General features: G+C 34.4%; 1 protein-coding gene across 1 annotated transcript in view; it reads right to left on the bottom strand.

Annotated features, from left to right (window-relative positions):
• LOC129953762 (neuroligin-3) overlaps positions 1 to 27,544 on the bottom strand; it is a 276,340-nt gene that overhangs the window by 158,648 nt on the left and 90,148 nt on the right. The window contains exon 6 of the mRNA XM_056067200.1: positions 16,765 to 17,019. Within this exon, the coding sequence (XP_055923175.1) occupies positions 16,765 to 17,019 (255 nt within the window). The remainder of the gene's footprint in view (positions 1 to 16,764; positions 17,020 to 27,544) is intronic.

Raw genomic sequence — 27,544 nt, 5'->3', positions numbered from 1 at the left:
AGTAAGTATAAAAAGAAAATGTAGCTTGCTACCCATGATATATGAAACGGCTGCAGTGATGAGGAAGAGCAAGAAGAACAGTCACACTGACCCAGCGTTAGAAACACACTCTTAGGCAGAAACTCGTTCAATAATCTTGAAATGCTGGCATTTTTAGGAAACAGCCTATTTTGTCCCATCAAAATTGTATTTTCAATTTGAGAAAATCCGGAAATTGGGTATCAATAAGAAAGACATATTCTAAGAGCTCCTAGACAAGACACATTAGCAGATCCCTGGGTATGGCATTAATATTGTCTTAGGAGATTTTAACGCTAAGGTAGGAAGAGAGGACTTTTTAGGTGGCACATTAAGGAGATACAGCCTGAACGAGACCAACTCCGACAACGAATTCATGCTGATCGATTTCGCTGCGGGGCGAAAAGTTCTGTTAGCGGGTACATAGTTCACACATCTCGATATCCACAAGAGGATCAATCAAATATCAACCAGATTGACCTTCATTGTGTCCCAACATTTCGAGGGGTCAACAGAAGAAGCTTTCGGGAGGATATAACAATTCATGGGTACCAGTCGCGAATCATAGCATGTAAACACGATCAGGTTCACCTCGTACTATGCTGGGAAACATACAAAAATCACTTCTCCAAACTATATAACGGGGATGGCCAATCATATCACTGTGGCCTTAGACCAGGAAAATCTACCATGGATCAAGTATTCACATTAATACAGATCTTGCAAACAAACTTATTAACTTCCAATCGATACCCACTATCTATTCATCGATTTCAAGGCTTTGTATGAGAAGGACAGAGAAATGTCTAGTTTTGGCATCCCGGTCAAACTTGTCAGTTCGTATAGAACTACGATGGAGACTGCACACTACTTTATCAAGTTTAGGTTTTAGACAACATCGTTCTGGAAGGAATTGTGCAAAAGTTAATCTTCAATACTAAAGGAACTATCTTTCAAAAGTTTGTCCAATTACTTGGATACGCTGGTGATATTGACATAACTGGAAGATCAAAGTGTGATACAAATGGAAAATTTTTCAGCATTACTGAGAATATTGCACAAAACGTCACTATGGACAGCTAAAGTTTGAAGCAGTTGAAGACTTTTTTTTAACCAGGCATCGCGATAATTTCAGACAACTCCAGCTCTGAAATCCAATGGAGGATAACATTTGCAAATCGCTGCTTCTTTGGACTTATAAGGCAAATTGTCCTCTCTTGAGAATTGAAGATCACCACCTATAAGACACTCATCATCCAGGTTCTCATATATGGTGCTGAGGCTTGCACCTTGTAAAGGCAAAGTGAGAAAATCTTAGGATGCTTCGAGAACAAAATTCTTCGCGAAATTTTTGATCCTTTCTGCATACTGTCCTGTTCTGTGCGAAAATGATCTAGTCAAAAATTAAAGTCCAACGACTTAGATGGCTGGGATATGTAGAGCTAATGCATGTACATCAACGCTCGAGCTCTAGACTGGGAGGTCTTTGAATCCTATGCCAAGGGACGGCACAGTTGATTAAGACTGCAGCTCAGGTGGCGCCCACAGATAGGAGAAGACCTCAACCAAACTTGAGGCAGCTAGCTTGTGACCGAACTGGCTGAAGACGCATGTTGGTTAAGACCCAGGTCCGTCACGGACTGTGGTGCCATCTTGAGTAAGTAAATAAGGTTTATTACTGAAACCTTAGCTAAGTCATTTTAAAAGTTCATGCAGAAGTAAAACTGTGAAAATAATATAAAAGAACTATTAATTAATTCTTTTTTTTGACATTTTTTTAAATGTGTCATATTTCTTTAAAGTGCTTAAATTGATGCAGAAATGGATCTCTAATCCTTCTGGCGGCCAGGTCCAAAATACTTTAATAAAATCTTTAAGCCTTAAGCATATTTAGCATCTCTAACAGTTATCGGTGATGTCAAATATTTACCATAGTTCATCCTTCTAATCCCCATCCAGTGTTATCCTTGTATAAATTTCAACGTTTTCATTAGACTTGAAATAAACTTTGTTCTAAAAATGTTTTCATAGTACTGTGGTGGATTTTTTTTAAGGACATACAAATTCAAAATTTACACACTTCCTTTTCCTACTCTCATCACATATGGACATAACGACAAACATACTTAGGCATACCTATACAAAAACATATCTAAATAATGTGAGTGGGTACATTGTTGTTTAATATGTAACTCATGAAATATGTACACATTCTCATAAAACGAATGGTAATGTGGGGGTGAAAATGGTGAAAATGAATGTAGGGTGGTTGGGTTATTGGTCTTTGCGTAGGTACATTTTCCGTATATATAGTCTTAAACCAAAAATCCACATACATGACCATAATTTTCGTTCATATAAAATAGATTGAATGCATAACCCACAAACCAGTGGCCCGCCCCCATTCAAACGCCCACATCCAATTGCCTGTAACCTTATACAATGAGTGGTAGGTAGGTAAAGGTTAAAGGTATACAGACGACATTATAAACATCAGAGAAACTGAAAAAGCTTTAGCTTAAAGCACAAAGCAAAGGTATAGTCATCAGTCAGCCATAACAGTCGGGATAGCTGATTGTTGAAGTTCGAGGAGGGCGTTTGGAGGAAGTAGGACCCTTTTGTTTCTATTTGTGACGGTAACCTGCAAAATTTGAGTTAAGCTAAATCTCCATTTAAAAGGAATTCTCATTTGTTACTGGTGTTTGTCGGTGCAAAGTGGTGTCAAGAAAATGTAACCTACACGTAAGACATTCGAATATACACAACTCATATCAAAGATCCTGAATCCTGATGCGTTGAAGTTCGTCGGGCAACCTACCTCCTTGGTATACTTCATTATACGCACAATATCCTCCTACCGCATATACATATAAGGACAGAGACAGTGGCAGGGGGGTTAGGGTATGACTGACAATGAGCTTGAGCATACTTCCCAAGAGCATGAGTTTGAGGATATGAGGAGAAACTGAACGAGCCCCATTAATGTGTTTTACAAATATTTTATGTCGACAAATAAACATAAGATTATTACTTAGTATTATTTATTTTGGTTTTGTTTGTTGGGCGGCAGCGGCGGCCAGCATTACAAAGTAAGGTTTTGCTGCTAGCACTACACAGAACACGTTAAGAGAGGGAAATTTAGTTTTGTTTGTGTTTATCCTTTCCTAACCCACCTACTACCACAAAATACATGATGTATAAAATGCAGACAAGAAGGACTTTTGATGTTGCCTACACTACCATAGACATACATGTATGTATAATGTTGATAAGCATTTATGAACGAATTCAATATTAATTGGTGATTTTATTTGAAATTTGAACTTGTTATTGAGGTGACAGAGACAATGACAATGACAATGACAATGACAATGACAATAACGATGATGATGATGAGGATATGTGTACATAATTATTCTCGGTTGATGTGTCATATTTGAGTTAATGGTCACATCAGTGTCACAGGTTGTTCAATAAAATAACCATAATTCGTCCTTATACACAAAAGAAAATATTGTTTCAACATTTATTATTTTACACTTAGAAATACGATATTATAAAGAAGGTGATGTTTTTTTTTGGCCCTTTATATATGTAAAATTCTTGTTTATGGTTGAATAGTTAATAGCTTTCAATCAGCACTAAAGTGAGGAACTCTTGTGTATCATGATAAGGATGATAAAGGACAACTTTATGCAATAAACTCATCCCATCGATGGATTAGATCTTATTTTGGGTGTCCTTTGAATAAATAGGATATATATAGGTAAAAAAAAGGGTTCGAATACATAATAAGTCACTTTGTACTTATGCTTAAAAAAAATGTATTATGGAGAAGTAAAAGCTCGGATTCATTTGACTAAACCTACGTATATGTATATGTGTGCTCGTGCGTGTTCTAAGCAACCCTTTAATAGGGACACACTTTTTATGGACCATCACTTAACTGACGGAATGTCAAAATTTAATATTTATTAATTCAAAATAAACTAAAACTCAGGAAACTTGAAATGTTCAAAAAAATTCAAACTATTGGTTTCAATGGTGAAAACAAATGATACTCGCAGTTATAACTGGACCCTAATGATTATTATTATTATATGAGCATTGATTTCGTCAACTTCAGAATTTAAAAGAGCGAAGCTGAAAGTGTGAAGGTTCCCTTCGGCGGACGATAGAGTTTTAAAATGATCAGCTAGAGTTTCAGCGTCAAGAGTTTTCTTCGTACTTTTTTTCCCATCGGTTACTTCTTTTACAATCTTTCAAAATTCTTCTGAATTATTGCTATGAGACTATTTATTTGGATTGACGTTTAAGAGTTTAAAGTGTCAAGTTGGGTTAAACTTAAGCCCACGCAAAAGATTTAAATAATTTGAAATTTGTTAATTAGTTAAACATTTATTTAGTGTTAAAAGCGTTATGGGGCTAAATAAGGAGGTGAGTCGGCAGTTGGTGTTAGATTAAGTAAACTAAGAAGCATATTTACACCAACAATTCCCCCTAACAATCCCCAACACAAAAGAAATAATGCTGATAATTCAGCAAAGAGGCACCATAGAGACTTAACTCCATTTCCCTCATCATCGATAGGCAATTCATCGTTACGGATTCGTCGAGAATATTGTTCGGGAATTTGGCAGTTGACGATCTAAGGAACGGGACATCCGCATCAGACGAGTTTGGGGAACTAACTTTTGTTGGAGCACATGGAAAATCTGTCATAGATTATTGCATGATAGGAGGGACATGGAGCGAATATTTTCTTGATTTTAAAGTTGATGTAGTGACATTCTCGGATCATCTACCCACAACTATGAAGTTACGAGTCGGTGGATGTGAGAAGGATGGTAGCAGTCGTTTACATTTGTTACCAAAATTAAAGTGGAATCCTAACTACCTATCTTCCTATCAGAGTAGCCTCAATTCTTTATTGATGAATGTGGATTCTGAAATAGCATCGATCATGAATTCCATAAGATCTGCATATCCAGCCTTTATAACCAACCATAGGAAGACATTGCCAATAGAACCTTGGTTTGATAGTCAGTGTATGCGTGCTAGACAGAGATCTTTTACGTGGCTAAAGACCCTTCGAGTTTGCAATAATGAATACAGCAAAGATAAATACTTAGAAGCCAATAAGATATACAAAGACCTTTGTAAACAAAAACGAAACCAATATTTCATAGAAGAGTCTAGGAGGTTGTCACACTGTAAGAATGCTACAGATTTTTGGAGTCTGGTTAAGCTCTGGAATTGAAATAAGTTTAAGATTCACCGAAATCTAACATCGACTACGCTCTGTCAACATTTCAAAGAGCTCTTAAATTCCCCGTCCAGCTCCGTAAATATATCGTATAATGAACCTAAATTCGACAATATTCTCTTAGATGCGCCAATAATACAAGAGGAGATAAGACGCACGATAGAATACCGGCTGAGTTTTATAAATACGGAACATCGGAACTTATTGAAAAACTTTATATTTCATTCAACCAAATTCTGGAACATGGTATTATACTGCAAGAGTTCAAAGAGGCCTTAATTTTTCCGATTCACAAAAAAGGAAGTACACAAAATCCAGAGAACTACCGTGGGATAAGCTTTCTTAATGAATCATATAAAATATTTTCGTCAATTTTGCATCAACGACTCAATGAGTGGATAAACGAAAACGGGTTATTAAAAGAATCTCAAGCTAGTTTTAGGCCTGGTTACTCTACGATCGATCACATCTTTGTAGTAAAAAGTATCGCCGAAACTTTTCTTCAAAAACGGGAAAAAACTGTACAGCTTTTTCGTAGATTATAAAGCAGCTTTTGACGCTGTGGATAGGCGAGCGCTTATCTACAAACTCTATGCACTGGGGATGTCTTCAAAGTTTGGAAAAGTCTTACAAAATCTGTATAACGAAATAAAGGCAGCTGTTTGGAAACGAGAGGAATTGTCGGTATGGTTTCAAACGGAATCAGGTGTTCGACAGGGCTGTACGCTGAGCCCTCTTCTTTTTGCACTTTTCATAGAAGATTTAACAGACTATATTTCTGGAGGAGTTGAGTTTGCGGGGATCACTATAAAGGGCCTATTCTACGCTGATGACATAGTACTTCTATCAGCAGCACCACAAACGCTTTAGTTGATTATCAACCAACTACATAGGTACTGTACCATGTGGAAAAACATCTTAATGAAAAGCCAAGAGTGCGATTGGAGCTACATGGAAAAAATTTTTTGCCACAAAAGTATTGCGCATAGCTGTAAGCTTCATGTATTTGAAGCAGTGTTGGAATCAGTACTATTTTATGCATCGCAAGTATGGGGTAACAAACAATACGATTGCGTATTGTTGTTTATTTGGCCAACACACCAAACTACGTAGTTGCCTTAGAAACTGGTCTCTCACCACTCTTTATTCAGACGCTGAAAAGTCAGGTAAAATATGTTATAAGAGTTCTACATAATGATAGACTTCCAAAGAAAGCAACAAGAATATGGCAGACGGCAATTCTTTTCCAATCTTTTTTCTTAATTAACTTGACGTGTTGACTACTAGATAGCGCCGCAGTCAGTGGAGAGGTGGAAACGAAGTTTTCCATTCCAAGTGAATCTAACTTAACTTCGTCGCTGCTGTCAAAAAAAATTTGATGTGTTATCTCCAAACAGCAATTTTGCAAATTTTAAGTCTTGTTCGGCTTACGCAATTAAAATTTCACTCGAGTAGTTATAAGTATATAAATTGTTATGTATTAAAAGTTTATCGCCTTTCAGTGACATTTTCTTTTTCGGGTTGATTTTTTGTAGTTTAGTTTTTATTTCGTGTAGACCTTGGCTTTTTCCGATATATTAGTGATTGTCTTTGCTGACAATAATTTATTTGTCCTTATGCAGAGTTAAGATCTAAGAGGACGGTTGCCCTTTTAGTGTTAGTTAGATTTCTAGTGTTTTATTAATATGGAAACTTTCACCCTCTTTTAATTCGAGAAGCTCAACGCAAGTTTGTTTTGCAATATCAACTGCACTAGTTTGTCGATCTAGAGGAAGGTGTACTACAACACAGTTTTCATATTACTTCCGTGATAAATTTTCTAAATGTGATTCCACAATGTCACAACAAACTGTCATTGTCTTTAGTTTTACGTTTATTCAGAATTTGTCTTTTTAATGTTTCAATCTCCGCGATTAGAGAAGCGACATCAGCTCTGGTAGCTAGGTTTAAGACTTGATCGGCGATAGTTGGTGTGAGCAGATCTTGACGCATAACAACTGACATCCTTCCTATTTCGGTTTTATCTAATTCGCGTTTTTTGTTGTTGTTTAGTTGTTCGGGAGAAATGTATGTTAAATTTCTTTAATTTGAAGTGTTCATGATGATACCCTATAGCGACGTTTCTTTGCAATTTAAAAAAAAATACTCCTACCTTGCGGTAAAAGTTGTTTTTGATGTGATATTAAACTTTATAAGTTAAACTTCGAATTAGTTATGTAAACAAATTGTAAATTTTAACTATTCTATTATGATTACAATTAAAATTTTTTGGACATTAAGAAAAAAGCCTCACTGTAAACTTGACAGTTAAATGTCATCACATTAATGACAGTCCTACAATATTGAATCTAATTGACGGTATATCGTTGTTCCAAAAAATTAACTTATGCTCTTATGTGCCCGCAAAATAAATATTCATGCTCATATAGATGATAATATGAATCATCATGCATACGTAATATTCAAAGAAAACAATTGAAAGTGTTCAAAAATGTTTCATCTAAGAAACTCTTTAAACGAGTCAAAGCCACAAGAATAGCTCCTCACTGGGATTCTTATTTATAAAGAATTCCTAAGAAGTTAAAAGAAGGCACTAAGGAAAACCATGCGATGTTCCTGACGGTCCATCTGTGGTAAAAAAGATGAAACTTTGGCTTTTTTCAACTAATCCAGCGATGCCAAGCTGTCTGAAAAATGCAGATGGCCCCTGGGCAATTTCAAGGGAAGAATAGCTGATACGCACTTTTTTGTAGCACTCTATCCGGATCTAAATGTAACACATCCACAAAGTGTGATAAAAGTTACAAGGTAAAATGGGCTCTCAACAGCTTTGAAGCATTTAAATCTGCAGGACCATGTGGTATAATAAGGCACGAAAATACTCCCAACTAAATTTTTATTTTAGTAACCGCACGCTCAATGGGATACTACCCTTTTTATGTAAAGACACAGTGTGAGCACTAGGAAAGGGAGAGAGTTGTTGAAAGGAGTAGTCGGTGCATATTGATTTTGAATTCCTGAATATTAGAAAAGACAAAGTGTGGCAAGGCATTCCACATTCGCGTAGTACGGCTAAGGAACGAATTCCTGCACTTCATAGTACGACTGAAGTTGGACTCGAGGGTATACTGTTGAGCATTCCTAGAATCGCGAGTATTATGGTTGAACTGTTTAAGAGGAGGAATGCAGCTGGCTATTTCACTAGAGCATACACCGTTGAAAAAATGGTAAAAGAGAGTGAGACAAGAAACTTTAAGACGATGTTCGAGCGATGTAAAAGATTATATGACGGTATTATCACCAATCAATCTAAATGCTCCACATTCAATAGGCTTAAGTAAGTTGCAGGAGAACCAGCAAAGATATGGGAGTTATACTCAAGCTTTGGACGTATTTAAGTCTTGTAGATAACAGCCAGATCAAAGGGAGAGAAAAACTTCTTGCATTGCCTTAGAAAACTAAAACATCTTGCGGCATTTTTGGCGACATCGTGTATGTGATCGTTCCACAAGAGGTGGTTGGTGGTACACATAACGAGTATATCGTGATGTTCAGTCTTCTTGATGCGTGTGCCATCCATGGAAAATGGAAAGGGGGATGTATTTTGCTTTAGAGATACAAGACAGCATTGGGTTTTAGAAGCATTAAATTCCACGCGGTTTCTTATTCCATATTAAAAAATGCTGTTTAGGTCGGAATTAAATAAGTTCATCATATTTTGTCGTTGCAGTTCCATATCCGAAGAAAAGGGATGCGATTCTGAAAACACATTTTTGTAGAACCCATCAACGCCAAGACGGCAAGTATATGGTCCAACTTCCTTTTAAAGAAGTAGCACCGCCGTTGTTAGGGTGGTCTCAAAAGTCAGCATTTGTTCGATTTGTACAATTGGAAAAAAGATTCAAAGCGAATGCATCTTTCTGTGAGGAGTATAAACGAGTATTTAATGAATATAAGGATCTTAACCATATGACTGAAGTGGGGCCTACTGCATTATCTTCTCCTCATTATTTTCTTCCCCACCACGCAGTGATGTTTTTGATGCGTCCTGTAAGACATCAGACGGAACATCTCTAAATGATCATCTGTTTATCGGCCCGAGATTGCAAGATGACATCTTTGACCATATATCTCGATTTAGGAAACATAAAATTGCATTTACCGCCGACATTAATAAAATGTATAGGCAAATTTGGGTTAGGCCAAATGATTCCTTGTATCAACTTATTTTATGGCGAGACCTAGAAGGGGATGGGGTTAAGATATACCACCTTAACACGGTCACATTCGGCACAGCTTCCGCACCGTATTTAGCAATTCGTACGCTTCAACAACTTGCAGCAGATGAGCGAGATGATTACCCTATTGCATCGAAAATAGCTTTGAAAAACTTTTATGTGGATGATGTTATTCACGGGGCAGACTCAGTAGCCGAAGCCTTGGAAATGCAGTCTCAACTTATAACAATGTTGAAACATGGAGGTTTTCCGTTACGAAAGTGGGCGAGCAACTGTGAAATGCTACTGACATCTGTTCCAGAGGAGGACAGGGAAATACAAGTTCCACTTTCTTTCAGAGAAGAAGATGCAATAAAAGCGCTTGGAATACAGTGGCATCCGGCAAAGGATATTTTTACGTTCAAGATCGCTCTTCAAGATCTTAAGACTACTACAAAACGGAGTATCCTGTCCGATCTTGCACGTCTTTACGATCCAATGGGATGGATAGCACCCTGCGTCATCGTTGGCAAGATATTAATGCAAGATATCTGGAAGGAAAAACACACCTGGGATTCTGAACTCCCAGCAACAATCGTTTCTGCGTGGCATAAACTGAAGATGGAACTAAATACTTTAAAGGCCATCGAGATTCCCCGCTGGATCAACTTCACCAAGGAGTCAAAGATTGAGGTCCATGGATTCTGCGATGCCTCCGAAAAGGCATACGATGCAGCAATCTACCTTCGAATAACCACCGGAATAAAAATTTACACAAACCTTATCGTGGCAAAAACAAGAGTGGCACCTTTAAAAAATAAGTCCATAGCTAGGTTGGAACTTTGTGGAGCCTTGCTATTAGCACAGCTTTTGGTCCATGCTGTAAAGACGATGGAGCTTCAATCGTCAAAAATATTTGCTTGGTGTGATTCTCAAATCACACTTGCATGGATCAAAAGTGCACCCTACATAAGGACCACATTTGTAGCCAACAGAGTGGCAGAAATTCAGGAACTTACTGATTCTCAGCGTTGGAACTACGTTCCATCTAAGAAAAATCCAGCGGACATTGCATCCAGAGGAGTTTCTCCCAATGAACTCGTAGAAAACCATCAATGGTGGTATGGGCCAGCATTTTTACAGGGGTTTGGTGAACAACTTCATCTTTCATCCGAAATAAAATCTACCGACCTTGAGACCAAAGCGTCGGAGATATCAAAAACCAAAAATGATTTGATCGCATCTGGGTATCCCATTATAAATATTTTTCAGCTCTGCGCCCACTTCACGTGTTTCGAAACAAATCAACCGCTATTTGAACGCTTTTCCTCCTTGAATCGTCTCTATAGAGCTGCTGCGTATTGGCGTCGCTATCTTACCAACTTAAAATTTAAGGCAAACAATATAACAACTCGCATATCTGGACCACTTTCAGTGGATGAAATATCTTCTGCTCGAACGCGATTGATTGTTTATGTCCAGAAAGAGTTTTTTGCCGAAGACATTTCAAGGCTTACAAAAAGTGATACAGTTTCTAAAAGGAGCAAACTGGCAAGACTTTCACCAATCGTCGATGAGAAAGGAATTCTTCGAGTTGGAGGTCGATTGGAAAACGCTGATTTACCCTATTCACAGCGACATCCAATAATTTTACCTTCGCAAGGTTTTTTAACGTCGCTTATTGTTCATGACACTCACATGAAGTTACTGCATGGAGGTCAGCAATTAATGATGGCAATACTTCGTACTGAGTACTGGATTTTGCACCTAAAATCGACTGTTAAAAAATGTATTCACAAATGTTTGAAATGCTACAGGTTTACGGCAACTGAGATGCAGCAGAAGATGGGAAATTTGCCAGCGTTACGTGTCAACCAGGCACGACCCTTTCAGACATCTGGAGTCGATTATGCTGGCCCTGTTCTACTTAAAGCATGGAAAGGTCGATGTAGTAAAATCACGAAAGCATACATTGCAATTTTTATATGCTTTTGCACAAAAGCAGTGCACTTAGAGCTTGTAAGCGACTATACGACATCAGCATTCCTCGCAGCTTTTAAACGTTTCACTGCTCGTCGTGGAATCTGTACAAATCTGTACAGCGACTGTGGAACAAATTTTAAAGGAGCCGCAACCGTTCTTGAATCAGAAAGGTCACATATGTCAAAACAATGGACCGAAGATATTGTACAACGTATGCAAGCTAATGGCACCAACTGGCATTTCAATCATCCAGCTGCTCCGCATTTTGGCGGACTTTGGGAGGCTGGGGTAAAATCCATGAAATACCACTTAAAGCGGATAATTGGACATTACACTCTTACTTTTGAAGAGTACGCGACGATATTAGCACAGGTAGAAGCCTGCCTCAACTCGCGTCCCCTTTGCCCAGTCACCGAGGACCCAAGTGACCTATCTATTTTGACACCAGGACATTTTTTAATTATATCTTCGCTTAACACTGTACCTGAGAAGGATCTAACCGAAATAAAAGACAATTACTTAGACATATGGCAGCTCATGCAGAAGATCCAACAAAATATCTGGAAAAAATGGAAATCCGAATACTTGGTTCGGTTACAACAACGTCCGAAATGGCTTAAACCCAATTCAGAACTCAAAGTTGGACATCTAGTGCTCTTACCCGATGAACAAACACCTCCCACTCTCTGGCGGTTAGGCAGAATCACCGAAATGCACCCTGGAGCAGATGGAAAAGTTCGGGTGGTTACAGTTAAGACTGCTACTTCATCATTTAAACGGCCCATAGCTAAACTCTGTGTTCTACCTATGCTAAACGACTCGAAAACACAAACCGACACACACACACTTTAAAACCATTCGCATCTTTATACCACAACTGAACTTAATATTTATACTTCATATTGAATTTAAAACATATTCTATCTAAACTATATTTATAATTAAATCGATTATTGCCACACACCATTCACGCAAACTTCATTTCTATTCTCTTTCATGTACACAACAATCACACTTCAATAAGTCACCGTCTCACAAATCTACACTGCATGTCTCGATCAACTTCAAGAGACGATGACTTCGTTTCCTTGTGCGGAGGCCCGGCAGGATGTTGCAACGCAACATGCAAATATAATGACCAAACAAAGAAAAACCTTACATCCAGTTGCCGACGGCAAAACCATTTTTTAAAAAAGTCAACTCCCGACGGAAAAACATTTAAATATTATCCGCAATCACAAAAGGCGCCAAAATTGGGAGATCATAAAAATGACATCAGACATACATAATTGTTTTTAAAACCAACAATCAAATTGTGGGAGTTAACGAAACGCAAAAATCTACAATGCTGCTCGTAGTTGGGGTCCGCCCACTATGCGATGTTTTTTTTTGTATGTACCTATGCACATCTAATGGTCAAGCATGATGTTGGTGGACGTGGATGAAGGTGAGGTACAGGGGGAAGCATTGAATTTGCATTATGACGAAGTTTATCCGTAATCCCAACGAGGGTCAATGGACACATAGATGACCAACGGAAAGATCAGCTGTCCTGGGCGAAACCGAGGTTTCTTGAAGACGATGACGATGCTGTGTAGCTTATAATCAATTAGAAAGTCATGTACGAAAGATAACATAACAATAAAATCTAAACTGAATTTTAAACCCCTTTGAACGGGAAACCAATTTTTTTTTCTTTTATTTGGTAGTTATAAAGTGCAATCGTTGTTAGTTTTTGTATTGGAGATTTTGTTTTGCCTATATTAAGATTCCTCCATCAACCAAGAGATTTTGTTCTTTTCGCGACAAATTGACCGCGGAGATTAAAATTTTATTTTTTTTTAAACTTTTTTATGCTAGTGTCCTTGCGATACAAAAGCTAAGAGTACTATCGTCAGCGAAACAATATGTTGGATTAAAAGGTGCAGACAGAAGATCATTAATAAAAATGAGAAAGAGTGTTGGAGATAAAAAAGAGCCCTGTGGCACACCAGCATTTATATTTTGGTTTTCAGACTTGATTGGTATCCATTTCAAGCAAGTGTTGATAAAAGACTTATGTCTATGTGTCAACCTACCTATTGTAAAGGCAAATCAGTGGAAACGGTGTTACATACATTAGTACACACCCTCGAATACTCCCTCTATCATAGAGACTTCACAATTGTTGCATTCCTTGACATCAGAGGCGCTTTAACAACGTGGACACATCTGTAATCACATCTTCAACAACATCTCTGAACGAAGAGGGTTCACTTGGAGATTTGTTAGTGGAGTTACACAGCGAGGTGCTTTTATAGCTCCTCTCCATTGGAACCTGGTGATAAGTGAAATCCTAACTAGTCTGAATGCGAAGGGTTTCAGAGGGATTGCTGATGAGGATGACGTTGCTAAAGCGGTCTGACGAAGGAATGTTAACACCCTACAAAAACCGTTACAAAACGCCTCAGACAAACTAATATTTTAGGCTGCTCGGTGTGTATTTTCGACGAAATACAAAACTCCATATGTTAATCCTCCCCATGATAAAAATATCAAATTAAAGTTCTCAGACGAGGCTAGGTACTTGGGTCTTATTTTAGACAAAAACTGAATTTGAAACGTACAAATGTACAAGAAAGAATCAAAAAAGCTGATGAAGCTCTCTTCTCTATCCAAAAAAAAAAAATGGTAATAAATAGGGCCTGCAATCCCGAACTACGCATTGGTTAACTACACATTGGTTAAACGCATTTGTAATCATTCTGATTTAATGTACGGTGTGGCAGTTAAAAAAGCTATAAGTTTTGATAAACTAAATAAAGTCCAACGTTCAGCTTGCCTATGATCGTTTCGCATGATCTAAACCTATTGACAGACTTTGCAAATAAATAGCTGCAAGCTCTGCTATTCATCATAAAGCTTGATAGCAGTGGGTTAACAACCACATTGGCCACTCTGTACTTCTACAGAATACACCATCCCCCAACTGCAATTCAACAGAAACTTTCAGATTTCTATACCTTTCAGATCCTTGTAGAGCTAGTCATTCCACTTTACACAAATGCATTAAAAATAAATAAAGGGAATTATGTACTCTGAAATGCTTAAATTAAGTCCCTTATTCCGCCTTCCCAATTATTGAAGCGTGTCCTAGGCGAAATTATTGGCGATAAAGGCAATATGGTCCTGGCTTAAACAAAACGTGATATCAACATCTGATATCCGTATTTTCTACGATGATGGCCGCTACCAAATTTCTGAACTATGTCCATACAAACTCTATACCAGTCCATAATTTATTGTCGATCATTTTTATGGAGATGGTAAAGCAGTTTAATATTCACCTTTGCTGGGCGTAGACCACAGATACATTCCAGGAAATTGCAAGGCAGACGATCTCTATAAAAATGGAACAGTACAACTCACTTTACTACGTTTGGCTAATGCTGGCACACCATTCGCCTATTGTGAAATGACTTTTGCAGGAGCTGTATGGATTAGGAAGCAGTTCTTCACTTCCTCAGAACATTCCCTGCTCTAGCTCCAAAACTTATCAAGGAGAATTCTTTTAAAACGATCTGAACGATCTCAATCATATTAACCTAATCGGTCATTCACGTTCGTAAGGGACTCAAACTGGTTTTATTGAGCTTAGAAGAAAGCCTTAAGGTTTATAAGGTATCACAATGGACTATTAAACTGGCCTACTTCATCACGGACAATAACTTTAATGGAACCTAACCTAATAACTCCATCTTCTTTTATATAAACGGTCTTATTTTGAGAAATACTCACCTCTTTTATCTAGATTTGATAATTTGCACTAATACATAAGATACCCGTTAAAATTAGAAAAATTTGAATACAGAACAGTACTGTAAATTATCAAGAGGGTATTGAAAATATAAAATTCGTAGAGACCGAAAAGATCAACTTAAAGTCCTCAAAGCTGAAGATTACTTTATGGAATTGAAAAAATGTATATTTTCAATGGTAGGAAAAAAAGATCATGTAGCCGGCTTTATAAATTGGCTGAAGCAAAAGAGTTTATTTCAATACGCGCCGAATATGAGCAGTCACAATTAATAACATTTTCCGGAACAGTAAAAAACTTAGCAGACTTGATAAACTGCTTTGTTTGGCTAACGAACAAATGATTTAGATAAACTTTGCAGAAAATTATGCACTTGATAATTTTGGTAAAGGTGCTAACACCATTGGACGATTTTCCGTGGTCCATAATAAACGAAGGTGACATGCGATTTTTTGAGAATTTTCAAACAAGATTTTGAACAGGAAAAGAAAGGTATAAACAAATTATCATTCTAAAGCTCATTCATATTTTCGGCTTCTTTTACTTTATGACTCTTGGTTTTAGTTTACAATAATTAAAAAAAAAACAAGAACTCTTTTCTGATAGAGACAATTATGAATATTGTTTCTAATGTATCTAGATGATTGATGTTATAGGAATTTCATATTCATAAGCACAGCTCGTGATTTGTTTATTTGAAAAGTCTCTTTAACCAAAGGTATTTATTCTAAAATGGGTATTGGTAGGTACAAATCAGCAATCTAATTTATTATTCATTTGTTAAAGCTTACCCTTGTTAACATGGATACGAAGTTTAATTCAAACTATAATACACTAAAATATCAATAGAGGAAGAGGAAGTTAGGTAATTGTTATTATATACCTTCGTTCAGCGTGAAACAAAAACACAAAAGTCATTATCACTTTCGGATTTATTGTGGGCGCCTGTTCCATAAAGATTTCCCTAAAGACCACGTTTATATTTATATATGTATATAGATATCGTATATCAGCTAGCTTGTAAAGTTAGTTTCTAACAAACGAAATATTTCATGAGCTCTCCAAAACAAAACACGCAAACTACAGGTTTATAAAATTCAATCCAAATAAAAATGTCCATTTACGTGACCATTATTAGGGGTGTCTTTTCTTGACCTCCATATTATGTATCCGCTTCCGCTGCCACTGCCGTCCCGGGCCATGTTGTATACCCTTTTTAGCCAAATACGCCATACTGCATGCTATATGCATAGAAAATAAAATCACTGGTTCAAGTGACTGGAATTAGTCATTACTTCAAAACACGATAGTTAAAGTAGCAGGTACTTATGTTACATTAAATATAAATTTAGGCACTATGTAGGTAGGTTGGTACTTTTGTGCGCTCTCTATATAATTACAATAATAACGATGATCCTTCCAATTTTATTACACACTACACGTACACATCCACACATACATATCTAGATATAAATAGCACTTACCGTGTAGAAAATTTCATTCAAATGATAATTGTAGGCATTCCGGACGTATGTTCGAATAATTTTGTCACGTCTTTCACCCTCGAAGCCATTTTGTATATCATGCGCACTAAACCGCCAAATTGCTTCCCCAGTGACAACACCAAAAAGGACATCATAATGACCCGCACTACTTTCGGGTGGTCGTTTTGGATTTCTTGTCACTAAATCATCGATATCAAGATTTGAGTGTCCTGCTCGAATGACAACACCATCAATCTGCGAAAAAAAATACAACAAAAATGAATGAATGAACGAAAGAGACTATACTCGTACACAAAATGAAAATCCATTTAATGTGGTTAAATTCGAATATATACACACACACATACACACTTTGAACTTACAGAAATACTTTTTTCGTTTAATTCAAACAGGGCCGTAGTCAGAAAAAAAATATTTTAGTGGTTTATTAAACGCTTGTCTATACTAGAATTTGGTCTCCTTTTTTGTAGAAGCAAATTTTGCAAAAATGACATTGTTTTCATACCTTGTGTCGATATTCCTTATGTTTGGTCCTAAATTTTAAACAACTTTTTGATAAGAGCTTACATTTTACAAAGTATCAATTTTTTAAAAATTTAGCAAATTACTAAAAAAAATTATGTGTCGCAACAATCAATTAAGAACTAGTGACTTAAGACTCTCAACCATTCCTAAGTAAAGTTATTAGGAATGGAGGGGACCTACAGTTTTAAGCTGAATCCGAACTGCTTATTTGCGAAAGCAATTTTCATAACAAGAATTACTCTTGGAGAATTTGTCAATTCCTCACAATAGGCAATACCCGAAAATTTTAAACCTTAATTTTCTAATATTAAAAAACATAAACAAACTTGAACGGAACTTTTAATTATTATTCCCAATTGTAGACTGGACCATTTCATCCATTGCTCTTATAAAGTTGAAATAGCCATTAACTGATTTTAACTTCAGCAAAATATGAAGAGATTTTAGGATGTTAAAATTGTTTTAAATAAGGATAATCATCTTTTAAGCTTAGTCCATATCAGAGGCTTGTTAGTGCTTAACAACTTTGATGTTTTTTACGTAGCAAGGCAGTCACCCCGACGGCACAACCCCCAACCTGGAGCGCCAGATCCTTAGTATAACTCCAAGGACGGGAAGTCGGATAAATCGCTGATTATAGGGCTGGGTTCCGAATAAGTCGTAAAAGCCTTATAAGGTTTTCACTAAGTATTTCAACGTTACTGGAACTGTAGACGCCACCGTTGAGTCCATCTCGAGAATTCCTCCGCTGCCGTCTGGATAAGGAGAGGTGCCTTAGTGGAAACACGTTAGCTTAGTAAATAGCTTAAAAAGGCTTTATCATTTTATTTAATCGTTTAAAATGTTGGGCCACAACGTTCCCTGTTTCGTCTTTTTAGTGTTTTTATTACAGTAATTCAGCCTCATTGGTTATGATATTTTCTTATTTACTAATTGACCACCTGAGATATCTAAAGTTAGACTCAAATATGTAAAAGAGATTTCATTTTAAATAAACTTCTATTTGGACAGCTGTCAATTTTGAAGTTATCATCTATTAATATTTGACACGTAAACACAACGACATTACGAATGAGAATACGAAATTTTGAAATTAGCTGTCCGTGTTAATATTGAAAGAGATGATCACAATTGGCCATCAAGATGTTGTGTTTTAACACCTTTGGGTTTTTTTCTTTGAAATCACTTGAAAGATAAGGTCTAGGTCTATGATCTACAATCGCTTCAAGTCCATAACAAAGATTAATTGCTCATAATAATAAAGGTTTTTCCAAAATGGACTTTACAACTTTTTTTTTTAATAAAACGCAAACCATTTGATATATTTTAAAAACTTAATCATGGGCTTAAAAATCAGAACATCGTAGGCACGTTTACAGAGGTTGAATAGTTGTACCAAATTCACGATGATTTCGGCTGAAATTGACGAAATTTTCTTCGTCGGTTTGTTGACATATGCTAATGACTAAAATTGTAAATTACTTAAGCACATTTTGACTGCGTAACTTGTAAAGTACCCAGATACTGGCAGTGGTTTTTGAAAAAAATCAAATAACAATAACTGGTACTTGAAAAACACATGTAACAGAACTTTTTCATGTAATCTTACTGTGATGGGGTCACCCTAATTGCCATCGGAAAGGTAAGTAGTTTTAAAACTGCTATAAGTCTTTTAGAATCCCAGAATGTACTTGGCAGTATCACAATACCCAGTAAATAGTACTTGAAAAAAAAAAGATTAAAAGTATTGCAGTATCCAATAAAATTACTTGAAGCAAGTTCTTGAAAAAGTTCTGGTATTGATGATTTAAAGTACTGAGATCCAGGTACACACAAATTTACAGCTCTGCTTATGACTTAGAGTAGTCGCAAAAAAGTAGTATGTAGACGTTAAATTACATGAGCTAGGAAGCCAATGGAATTTAAACTTTCTTGAAATAAACTTCAGTACTCTTCAATAAATCTATTGAAAGGTGTGCTGTGTGGCTTTAGGCAGCATCCGGTTCAAACCACATGTGGTCCAAGTATGTAGCTTACAAATGGGGACAAAAATAATAGATAATCAAGGCGGGAAAACACTGGCCATTCACAATAACGTAACATCCGTTATCTTCTAAGAAAAAAATATGCCCAAATAATGACACACAGGCATGCCTAATAACGCAAATTTTTTAACCAAAATACAGCTTCGTCTTTTAAAAAAAAGGTCAAGTTTATGTTACTTGAGTAGAAACTTTTTATAATTTGCAGACCTTACTCATTCGTTTACTTTTATGAAACAAATTTAGCGTTTACTAAGGTTGTAATATAACTTTTTTGCTTTTTATTTCTTGAGTCTAAAAAAATAGAGCCTGAGGTGCAACTCACACTGATAACTTCCTCTCCTGTTTGTCGGTTTGTCCTGCTTAAAACTTAAGCAAAATATTCATAACAATATTTTGTGTGGGATAAATTAATTGGAGTCAAAATCATTCTTAGCTCTATCATCACTTGAGTCGGAAATTATTTCTTATCAGTTTTTTGTTGAATAATATGTAGATTTTCGCGTTTTGTTTCAAAAGTTGTCAGTTGAATTTTTCTAAAAGATCAATTATTAAAGGCTACCAACAATACTTTGCATATTATAAAATAAAGGGTGATTTTTCAGCTACTATATTTTTGGCAACACAAGTTTAAACAGCTGACACACGATTCGTGTTTTATTTCACTGTCAAACATCGTCAGTTTGGTCTAAAATTTAACCATGAATCGTCTTACAAACGAACAACGCTTGCAAATTATTATATACTGTTAAGAAAGTTCATCAATTGTTCAATTGTGTTTAGCGATGAAGCTCATTTTTGGCTCAATGCGTACGTAAAAAAGCAGAATGGTCGATTTTGGAGTGAATATCAGCCAGAAGCATTGCAAGAGCTAATAATGCGTCCAGAAAATGTCACAGTTTGGTGTGGTTTATGGACTGGTGGCATCATTGGACCGTACTTCTTCAAAGATGATGCGAATCGTAACGTAACTGTAAATGGCAAGCTCTACCGTGAGATGATATCTATTTTTTTTTAGCCCAAAATGCAAGAGCTTGACTTGCATGACATTAAGTTTCAACAGGACGGTGCCACATGCCACACAGCACGTGCAACAATGGTCTTATTGAGAGGCGAGTTCGGTGAAAATTTTATTTCACGTTCGGGAACGGTCAATTGGCCGCCTAGATCGTCCGATTCAACGCCTTAACACTATTTTTTGTGGGACTGTGTTAAAGCTCATGTCTATACAGACAAGCCCATTTCAATTGACGCATTGGAAGACAACATTGAAGTATTTATTCGTGAGATACCGGCCGAAATGTTAGAAGAGTATGCCAAAATTGGACTAAGCATAAAATAATCTTCAAACATTAAATAGCAAGGTCCATAGTACTATCGATTGAAATAAAGATATCATGCATTTTTCTGAATTGTGCGTGTTTTTTTGAAAAACTTTCCTATAGCTTTTAAAAAAATCACCCTATAGTTTGATTTCAAAATATATGTTTATCAACGAGATTTTAAGTCGAAAACCAATTTATACCAATTTAAGTAGAGTTTCTTAAAAAATTGTATTTATTTAAAACAGATTGGATTTTTCTTAGAACAACAAAATTTAGCACAGAATGAAATCATTGTGAAGTCAATGCCTTCTTTTAGTTGTTTGTACTTTTTTTGTAGACTTTAATTTTTATGAAAAAACTGACCGTTGTATTTTTATACAGAATGTCAAAAACTAGCTTTTCCATAAGATGAAATTATTTTGAAGGCAATTTTTTTTAATTTTTGAAAAGATATTTAATTTGAAAATAAATGTTCTCAAGTTTTAGTAATGTTTTTTTTTAGGTTTTAATTTTTTGTAAAAAAAAAATATATTTTTAAAAAGATGAAATCCTTAGCTTTAAAAAAGATATAAAATTACTTTTAGTAATGTTTTTTGTTTGTAGGTTTTTGTTTTTGTAAGAAAACTGTCAATTCGATTTTTCCAAAATTTAAACAGATTTAAACAATGTCATTCTTCGTTGCATTAAATTATTTTGGATATAAAACTATTTGTTCGTAAAATATTTGAGGTGACAATAATTTTTTTTGAATACTTTTGATTTCTTATTTATACAAAAAAGCGTTAGTTGATTTTTTTTTAAATATATTAGTTTAGTATCAAGTCACAATATATACTTTAAGATTTGATTCAAGTCACTAGCGTAAATTTTTCCATCCGATTTTCTTGAAAGTCCTTTCTGCATCATTGTCTGTATAAAAAAATGTATTTGTAGCCGATATCTGTACTGGTACGGACGTACGGACAAACGGACGCAGGCAGAGACATCTCTCTAAAAAAGCTTTCATTTCGACTGTTCATCTCTCTAAAAAAGCTTTCATTTGACATTTTTTGTCAAAAAAAAACTGTCAATGCGATTTTTCTCAAAATTTTACCGAATGTTAAAAACAATATTTCTTATAAGAAAAAAGAAGTTTGAAGCCATAATCTCATGTATTTGAAAAGCTATTTGAGTCGAAAATTATTTTTTACCAACTTGTATAAATTTTCAATTCGATTTTTCTCAAAATGTGTCCTTATGTTGAAAAAAATAATTCTTATAAGTAAAAATTACGTCGACGCTGTTATCTCAAATTTTTGAAAAGATATTTGAGTAGAAAATTATTTTTTACCAACTTATTTCTCAAAATTTTATCAGATGTCAAAAACATTATTCTTCGCTGCACAAAATTGTTTTGGATATGAAATGATATTTTAGTAGTAAAATTTTGGAGGTGACAAATTTTTTTTCAGTTTTTTTGATTGGTTAAAAAAAACCGTTAAATGGATTTTTTTCAATAAATATATTTTTTCGATATCACATTACTGTTTATAATATAAAATTTAATTCAAGTCTCTAGCGTTTTTGGTTCGTAAGATATTTAGGGTTACCCATCCACCCAATTTTCTTAAAATGCCTTTCTGCATTATTATCGGTATAACAAAATGTATTTGAAGTCGTTATCCTTTCTAATTCTTGAGCTATGGACGACGAAAAAATGTAGCGAGCTTACACACGCACGCACAGACATCTTACTAAAACTCTTTTATTTCGACACTATAGGGAGCTTGAAAAGTCGAGAAATGTCAACATTTTCAATTCGGCAAATCGGACTCATTAAAATAACTTCCTATGGAAAGTTAATATATTAAATTACAATTAATTTGTTGTTTGTGAGTCTTCAGCTTAACTAAAACAAACTGTCTGTAAAAAAGGAGAATATATACCCTTCCTTTTATTTTGTATCAAAAATCCTTTCTAACAAATTCATATGATTTTGCTGACAGTTATTAATTCAGTAATTACGGTTGTAATGATTTGTGAGATTCAGATTTTGATATTTTAATTTTTTTGAACATTAATAAGTAAAAGTATTTTATAAAGACTCGTTTTTAAATTTCGTTTTGTATGTTGAAGGCCTTTGAGTAGCATTTTCGTTTTATTTATTTTAAAAAGTATTTAGATGCAGCCTCATTTAAGACAATTGTTTTAAGTATAAGATGTTAAAGCTGCTTTACATTTCTAACTTAATTTTTTTGTAGAATTCAGTGAGAAGAAAGAAGAAGAATGTATTTCGAACTGCAATTTGTAGAAAGTGTCATGTTTTAAAATTTGTGAATTTTTAATTCAGCAATATTTATATACCTAGTTTATTTTTTTAGTTACGTAATTACTTACGTATTTATTTAATTATCAAACTACTTCTATTTCATTCATTTTATTTTTTGTACACTTAATATCAAATGCAAACAATAAATAGTCGAAAAAAGTGCATGTACGCCCCATCTTACCAATAATTTTGTAATGTAAGTTTTAGGCATTATACGATAGAAAAACGTAAAATTAACCACTTTCGTTTTTGTATATATTTGAGATTTTAATGCCTTTACGTTAAGAGGTAAATTTAATCCATAAAACGACATGGTTTTTGTAGTTCAAAAATGACTTAATCGTTTTACTACTTTAATTGTTAAAATAATAAAAAAAAAACTTACTTTAAATACAACGACCTAGAATATTGCCTTAAAACATGCTAGTGTAAGACGCAAACTTGCATTTACTATGTTAATAGTGTGAGCAATAGAATCAAAAGATAGAAAGATAGAAACGGTATGTAGACATACATTGGTTTTGAATTCTTGAACATTACTGGGACAGAAAAAGATAGAGCGTAAATTAGAAATTCATATCAAATCCATAAAATTATCTTAACGACGCACGCATCGTGGAGAGTTGTGATGATCAGCATAAAAATGCCATATGCCAAGAAGCAATATTTTCGAATTTGTGATCTTGCACGATCTACTATCCACCACCATTCTTCAGTTCTTACGAAGCATATTTAAATTTAAATATTTAAATAATAATGTTTCACATTTAATATCACATAAATTATTTTCACTGACTACGGCCTTGGTAAGCAAGTATCGCTTAGAACTTTAGACGCCAGGTTTATTATAACTTTCAAAAATAAAGTAGTGTTGGGAATACAAAATTTTAGACCGTCCTCGATATCTATGTATGTTTAAAAGCTTTTTTTCTTGAATCAAATCAAATTAATAGTTCAAACACGTACCAATGAATTGAGTGGTAGTTCATGATTGAGTATTCAGTATGCAGATCAACCTTACCAACCCTTTTATTATTCTTTTCCTTTATATTTTTTTTCAATTGAATTTATAATTTCAAGAAATTTACACCATCTGATAAAGTATACTCCTTGTTTTCCATAAGCTGCTTAAGCAAAAAAACTGTAATAGATACATCTCCATTGCCCAAACTTCTCTGATGAAATGGACATTATAAAAATAAAATGCTCACATGACACAGATTAAGACATTCCATTTCTTCTTAAAGAAACTTCTTCTTCTTTTACTCATACAAACATACATAGATCCGTTTACTTCTTCATGCCACATATTTCTTATGGTTTAGTGGGCTTTTGCAAAAAAGTTGGGGCTTTCTAGGTCACATACCATTTTTTGTTTTAGGTTTTTGTTTTTAAGTTTCAGTCATCCAGCAAGGGGATGTAATCTTGTCAAACTGACAAAGACGAATTTTATATGTGTTTCACAAGGCTTGATAGATATCCTTCTCGTTTGTATAGTTTGTGTATGTATGTATATGGAAACAATTTAAAGAAGAAGGGAAGCAAAAACTTTTGTGATGTTTTGTTAAGAATTTAATTTTACAAAATTCTAAGAATTGTGATGAAACATGAAAGTTGGTTTTGGTGGGTTGGTTGTTCTTATTATAAATTGTTTTGTATCGTTTTCTGAAACAAATAATTTAAGTAGGTGCATTCTCAGCTTTTAAAAGTTTTATGAATTTTGAAGAAACTATGCGAATAGTCTCATGAGCTTCAAAGAAGGTACCAGTGCCAGTGATATTGTATGTAAATGGAGCAAATTCCAAGAGCTAGATTTCATTTTTAACTTAATTCTATACTTTTTCACACAGCTGCAGTTGCTTCGTCGTGAAATGTTTTAAACAAAGTTTATTAAAACTGAATGTATACAAACACTTAAAACAAAGCAAGTTTGTTCGATAAGCTTGTGTGACACACAGGAATTCTATTACTTTGATATGCTAAATTTTCTTATTTTAATTTGTTTGTTTAATATAAAGGTCTCCAGAAGTTCATTTGATTTTAAACAAATAAGCAATATCTCCCCCAAGTTATTATTATATAGGGAGTTATTGTAATGGGTCCGATTTGTCAAATTGAAAATTTTGACAATTCTCGACGTTTCAAAGTCCCTAGAGTCGAAATAAATTTTTTTTGAAAGATGTCTGTGCGTGCGTGTGTACGTACGTTCGTACGTTAGCGACGTTTTTTTCGTTGTGCATAGTTCAAGAACCAGAAGAGATATCGACTTCAAATAAGTTGTAATATACAGATAATAAGGCAAAAAGATGCAGACAGGGCTCTCAAGAAAATTGCTTGGGTTTTTTTTTCCATAGGAGTTTAAAAAAAAGCTGAACATTTTGGTAAACCCGAAATATCTTACGAACTTGAAATAAATTTTATGTTGAAACGTAATGCAAAACAAGTATATTTCTTGAAAAAAATTCCAATTATTTTTTATAAATGAAAAAATCTAAAAAAAATGTGTCACCTCGAAAATCTTACGAATACTAAATGATTTTATCTCCAAAACAATTTTGTGCAACGAAAAATAAAGTTTTAAACATCTAGTAAAATTTTGAGAAAAATCTAATCGACAGTTTTTTTATAAAAAATAAAAACCTTAGAAAAAACATTACTCAACCTGGTAAAAATTTAATTTCGACTCAAATATGTTTTCAAAAATTTGATATTATGGTTTCCAACTTATTTTTAATTATAAAAATATTGTTTTCAACATTCGGAAAAGTTTTGAGAAAAATCAAATTGACAGTTTTTTACAAAAAGTAGAAACCTAACAAAACAAAAAAAAAAAACAAATCAAAAACTTGGTAAAAATTTACTTTCGACTCAAATAGCTTTTCAAAAATTAAAAATATTGTCTTCAAACTTTTTTATTTCACAGAAAATATCGTTTTAAATATTCCGTGGTTTTTGTTATTATAAATTCAACAGTCCGTTTTTTCATAAAAAAATAAAATCTACAAAAAATAGTCCAGTTTGTAAAAATTTAAGAAATGCTACTTAAATTGGTAAAAATTTGTTTCGACTTAAAATCTATTTAGTAAAACTAGATTTTCAAACTAAACTATTTCTTTATATGAACAATTATTGGTAATTTTAAAATTTTTAACTAACTTACAACTTTTTTAACCCAACACGAAAACCTACAAAGTTATCCCAGCTTCATTTTTTATATATGTATATATTATGTGTTGATTAAAATCAAAACCCATTTTATCCACTTTTAGTGATTTCGAGTAAATCAAGAGAAACTTATATCTCCTAAACGAACCAATTTTGCATAACTTTTTTGTTTGCAGGATTGTTCGAAATGGGACCCTCCACAGCTAATGTTTAGAAATCGTGATCTGAGATTTTAAGTTTTCGTGTGGTACCAAAAAGAAATATGGATAAAATGGGTTTTGAAAATTACCTCTGGATTTCAATCTAAAATAAAAAAATGTGTGCAAATAAAACTTAATTTTATGAAGGTAAAACTTCATTTTTATTTATTTATTTAAATAACAATACTAAAAATACTGTTAAGAGTCAATGTGGGTTGGAATGTATAGGGCTTTTCTTGATCAAAATAAGAAACAAAACGTATTAACTTGAACAAAACTTCTTTATTACTAATGAAAAATATTATTTTGATTACACGGAAACAGTGAAAAATAAATAAGCTTTAATTTGATTATTCTGAGCAAAGTAATTATTAAGTACAGTGATATTTCATATCGTCATAGATGAAGCCCCTTACAAATGCAAATATTATTAAATTTTTCAAACACCAATTTCGTCGATAACTGGTTGACGCTCACATAAAGGGTAGTTATTGTCCACTATGAGCCCTAAATCATTAACGTCTTCTATATTTTCATAGAACTAAATCTCTTCGATGGACCTCTAGTCTTCTCCATAGTGTTTAGTTAACGAATTGAAGGCATCTTTCAAATTTTCCACTTTAGTATTATGCATACATATACATTATTTTTGTATATATTTTGTATTTCTTGATCCTTTCATAGTTTGAAGTTTTAAAAATGACAGATAAAGTTGTGAGTAATGTTGTCAGGGATGGAGGGGACCAACAGTTTTAAGCCGAATCCGAAAGTAAAAAAAACTTTAGATGTCACAGGTAGGGTTTGAACCCAAGACAGTCCATCGCACAAACGATCACGCCACGGGTACTTTTTATTTAAGGTGTGTTTTTATTTCTCACATGTAATTTTTAATAGCGACATAAAGAAAACTATATGGCAAGTTTCGCATTCGTAAAAAATTTAATTAAACATGATACTGAGATGGTAGAGAAGTCGAAAAAAGTGGGTCCCGCGATTCCTGGTCCGGTCTGTCTGTCCACGCTCCTACAGCTTAAACCATTGGATCGATTAAATTCAAACTTGGAAGTTAAGGTTTTGAGCAGATTTCCATAAGGCGTTTTTTCATTTTTTTTAGCTCAAAAAACGAAAATTGTAATTTTTTCAAAAACAAACCAATAGATTTTTTTGTAATTTTCTTAAAAATAATAATAATAA

The sequence above is a fragment of the Eupeodes corollae genome, chromosome 1 (assembly GCF_945859685.1).
Source record: "Eupeodes corollae chromosome 1, idEupCoro1.1, whole genome shotgun sequence".
Lineage (NCBI taxonomy): Eukaryota > Metazoa > Arthropoda > Insecta > Diptera > Syrphidae > Eupeodes > Eupeodes corollae.
This window is presented reverse-complemented; position numbering and strand designations above follow the sequence as displayed.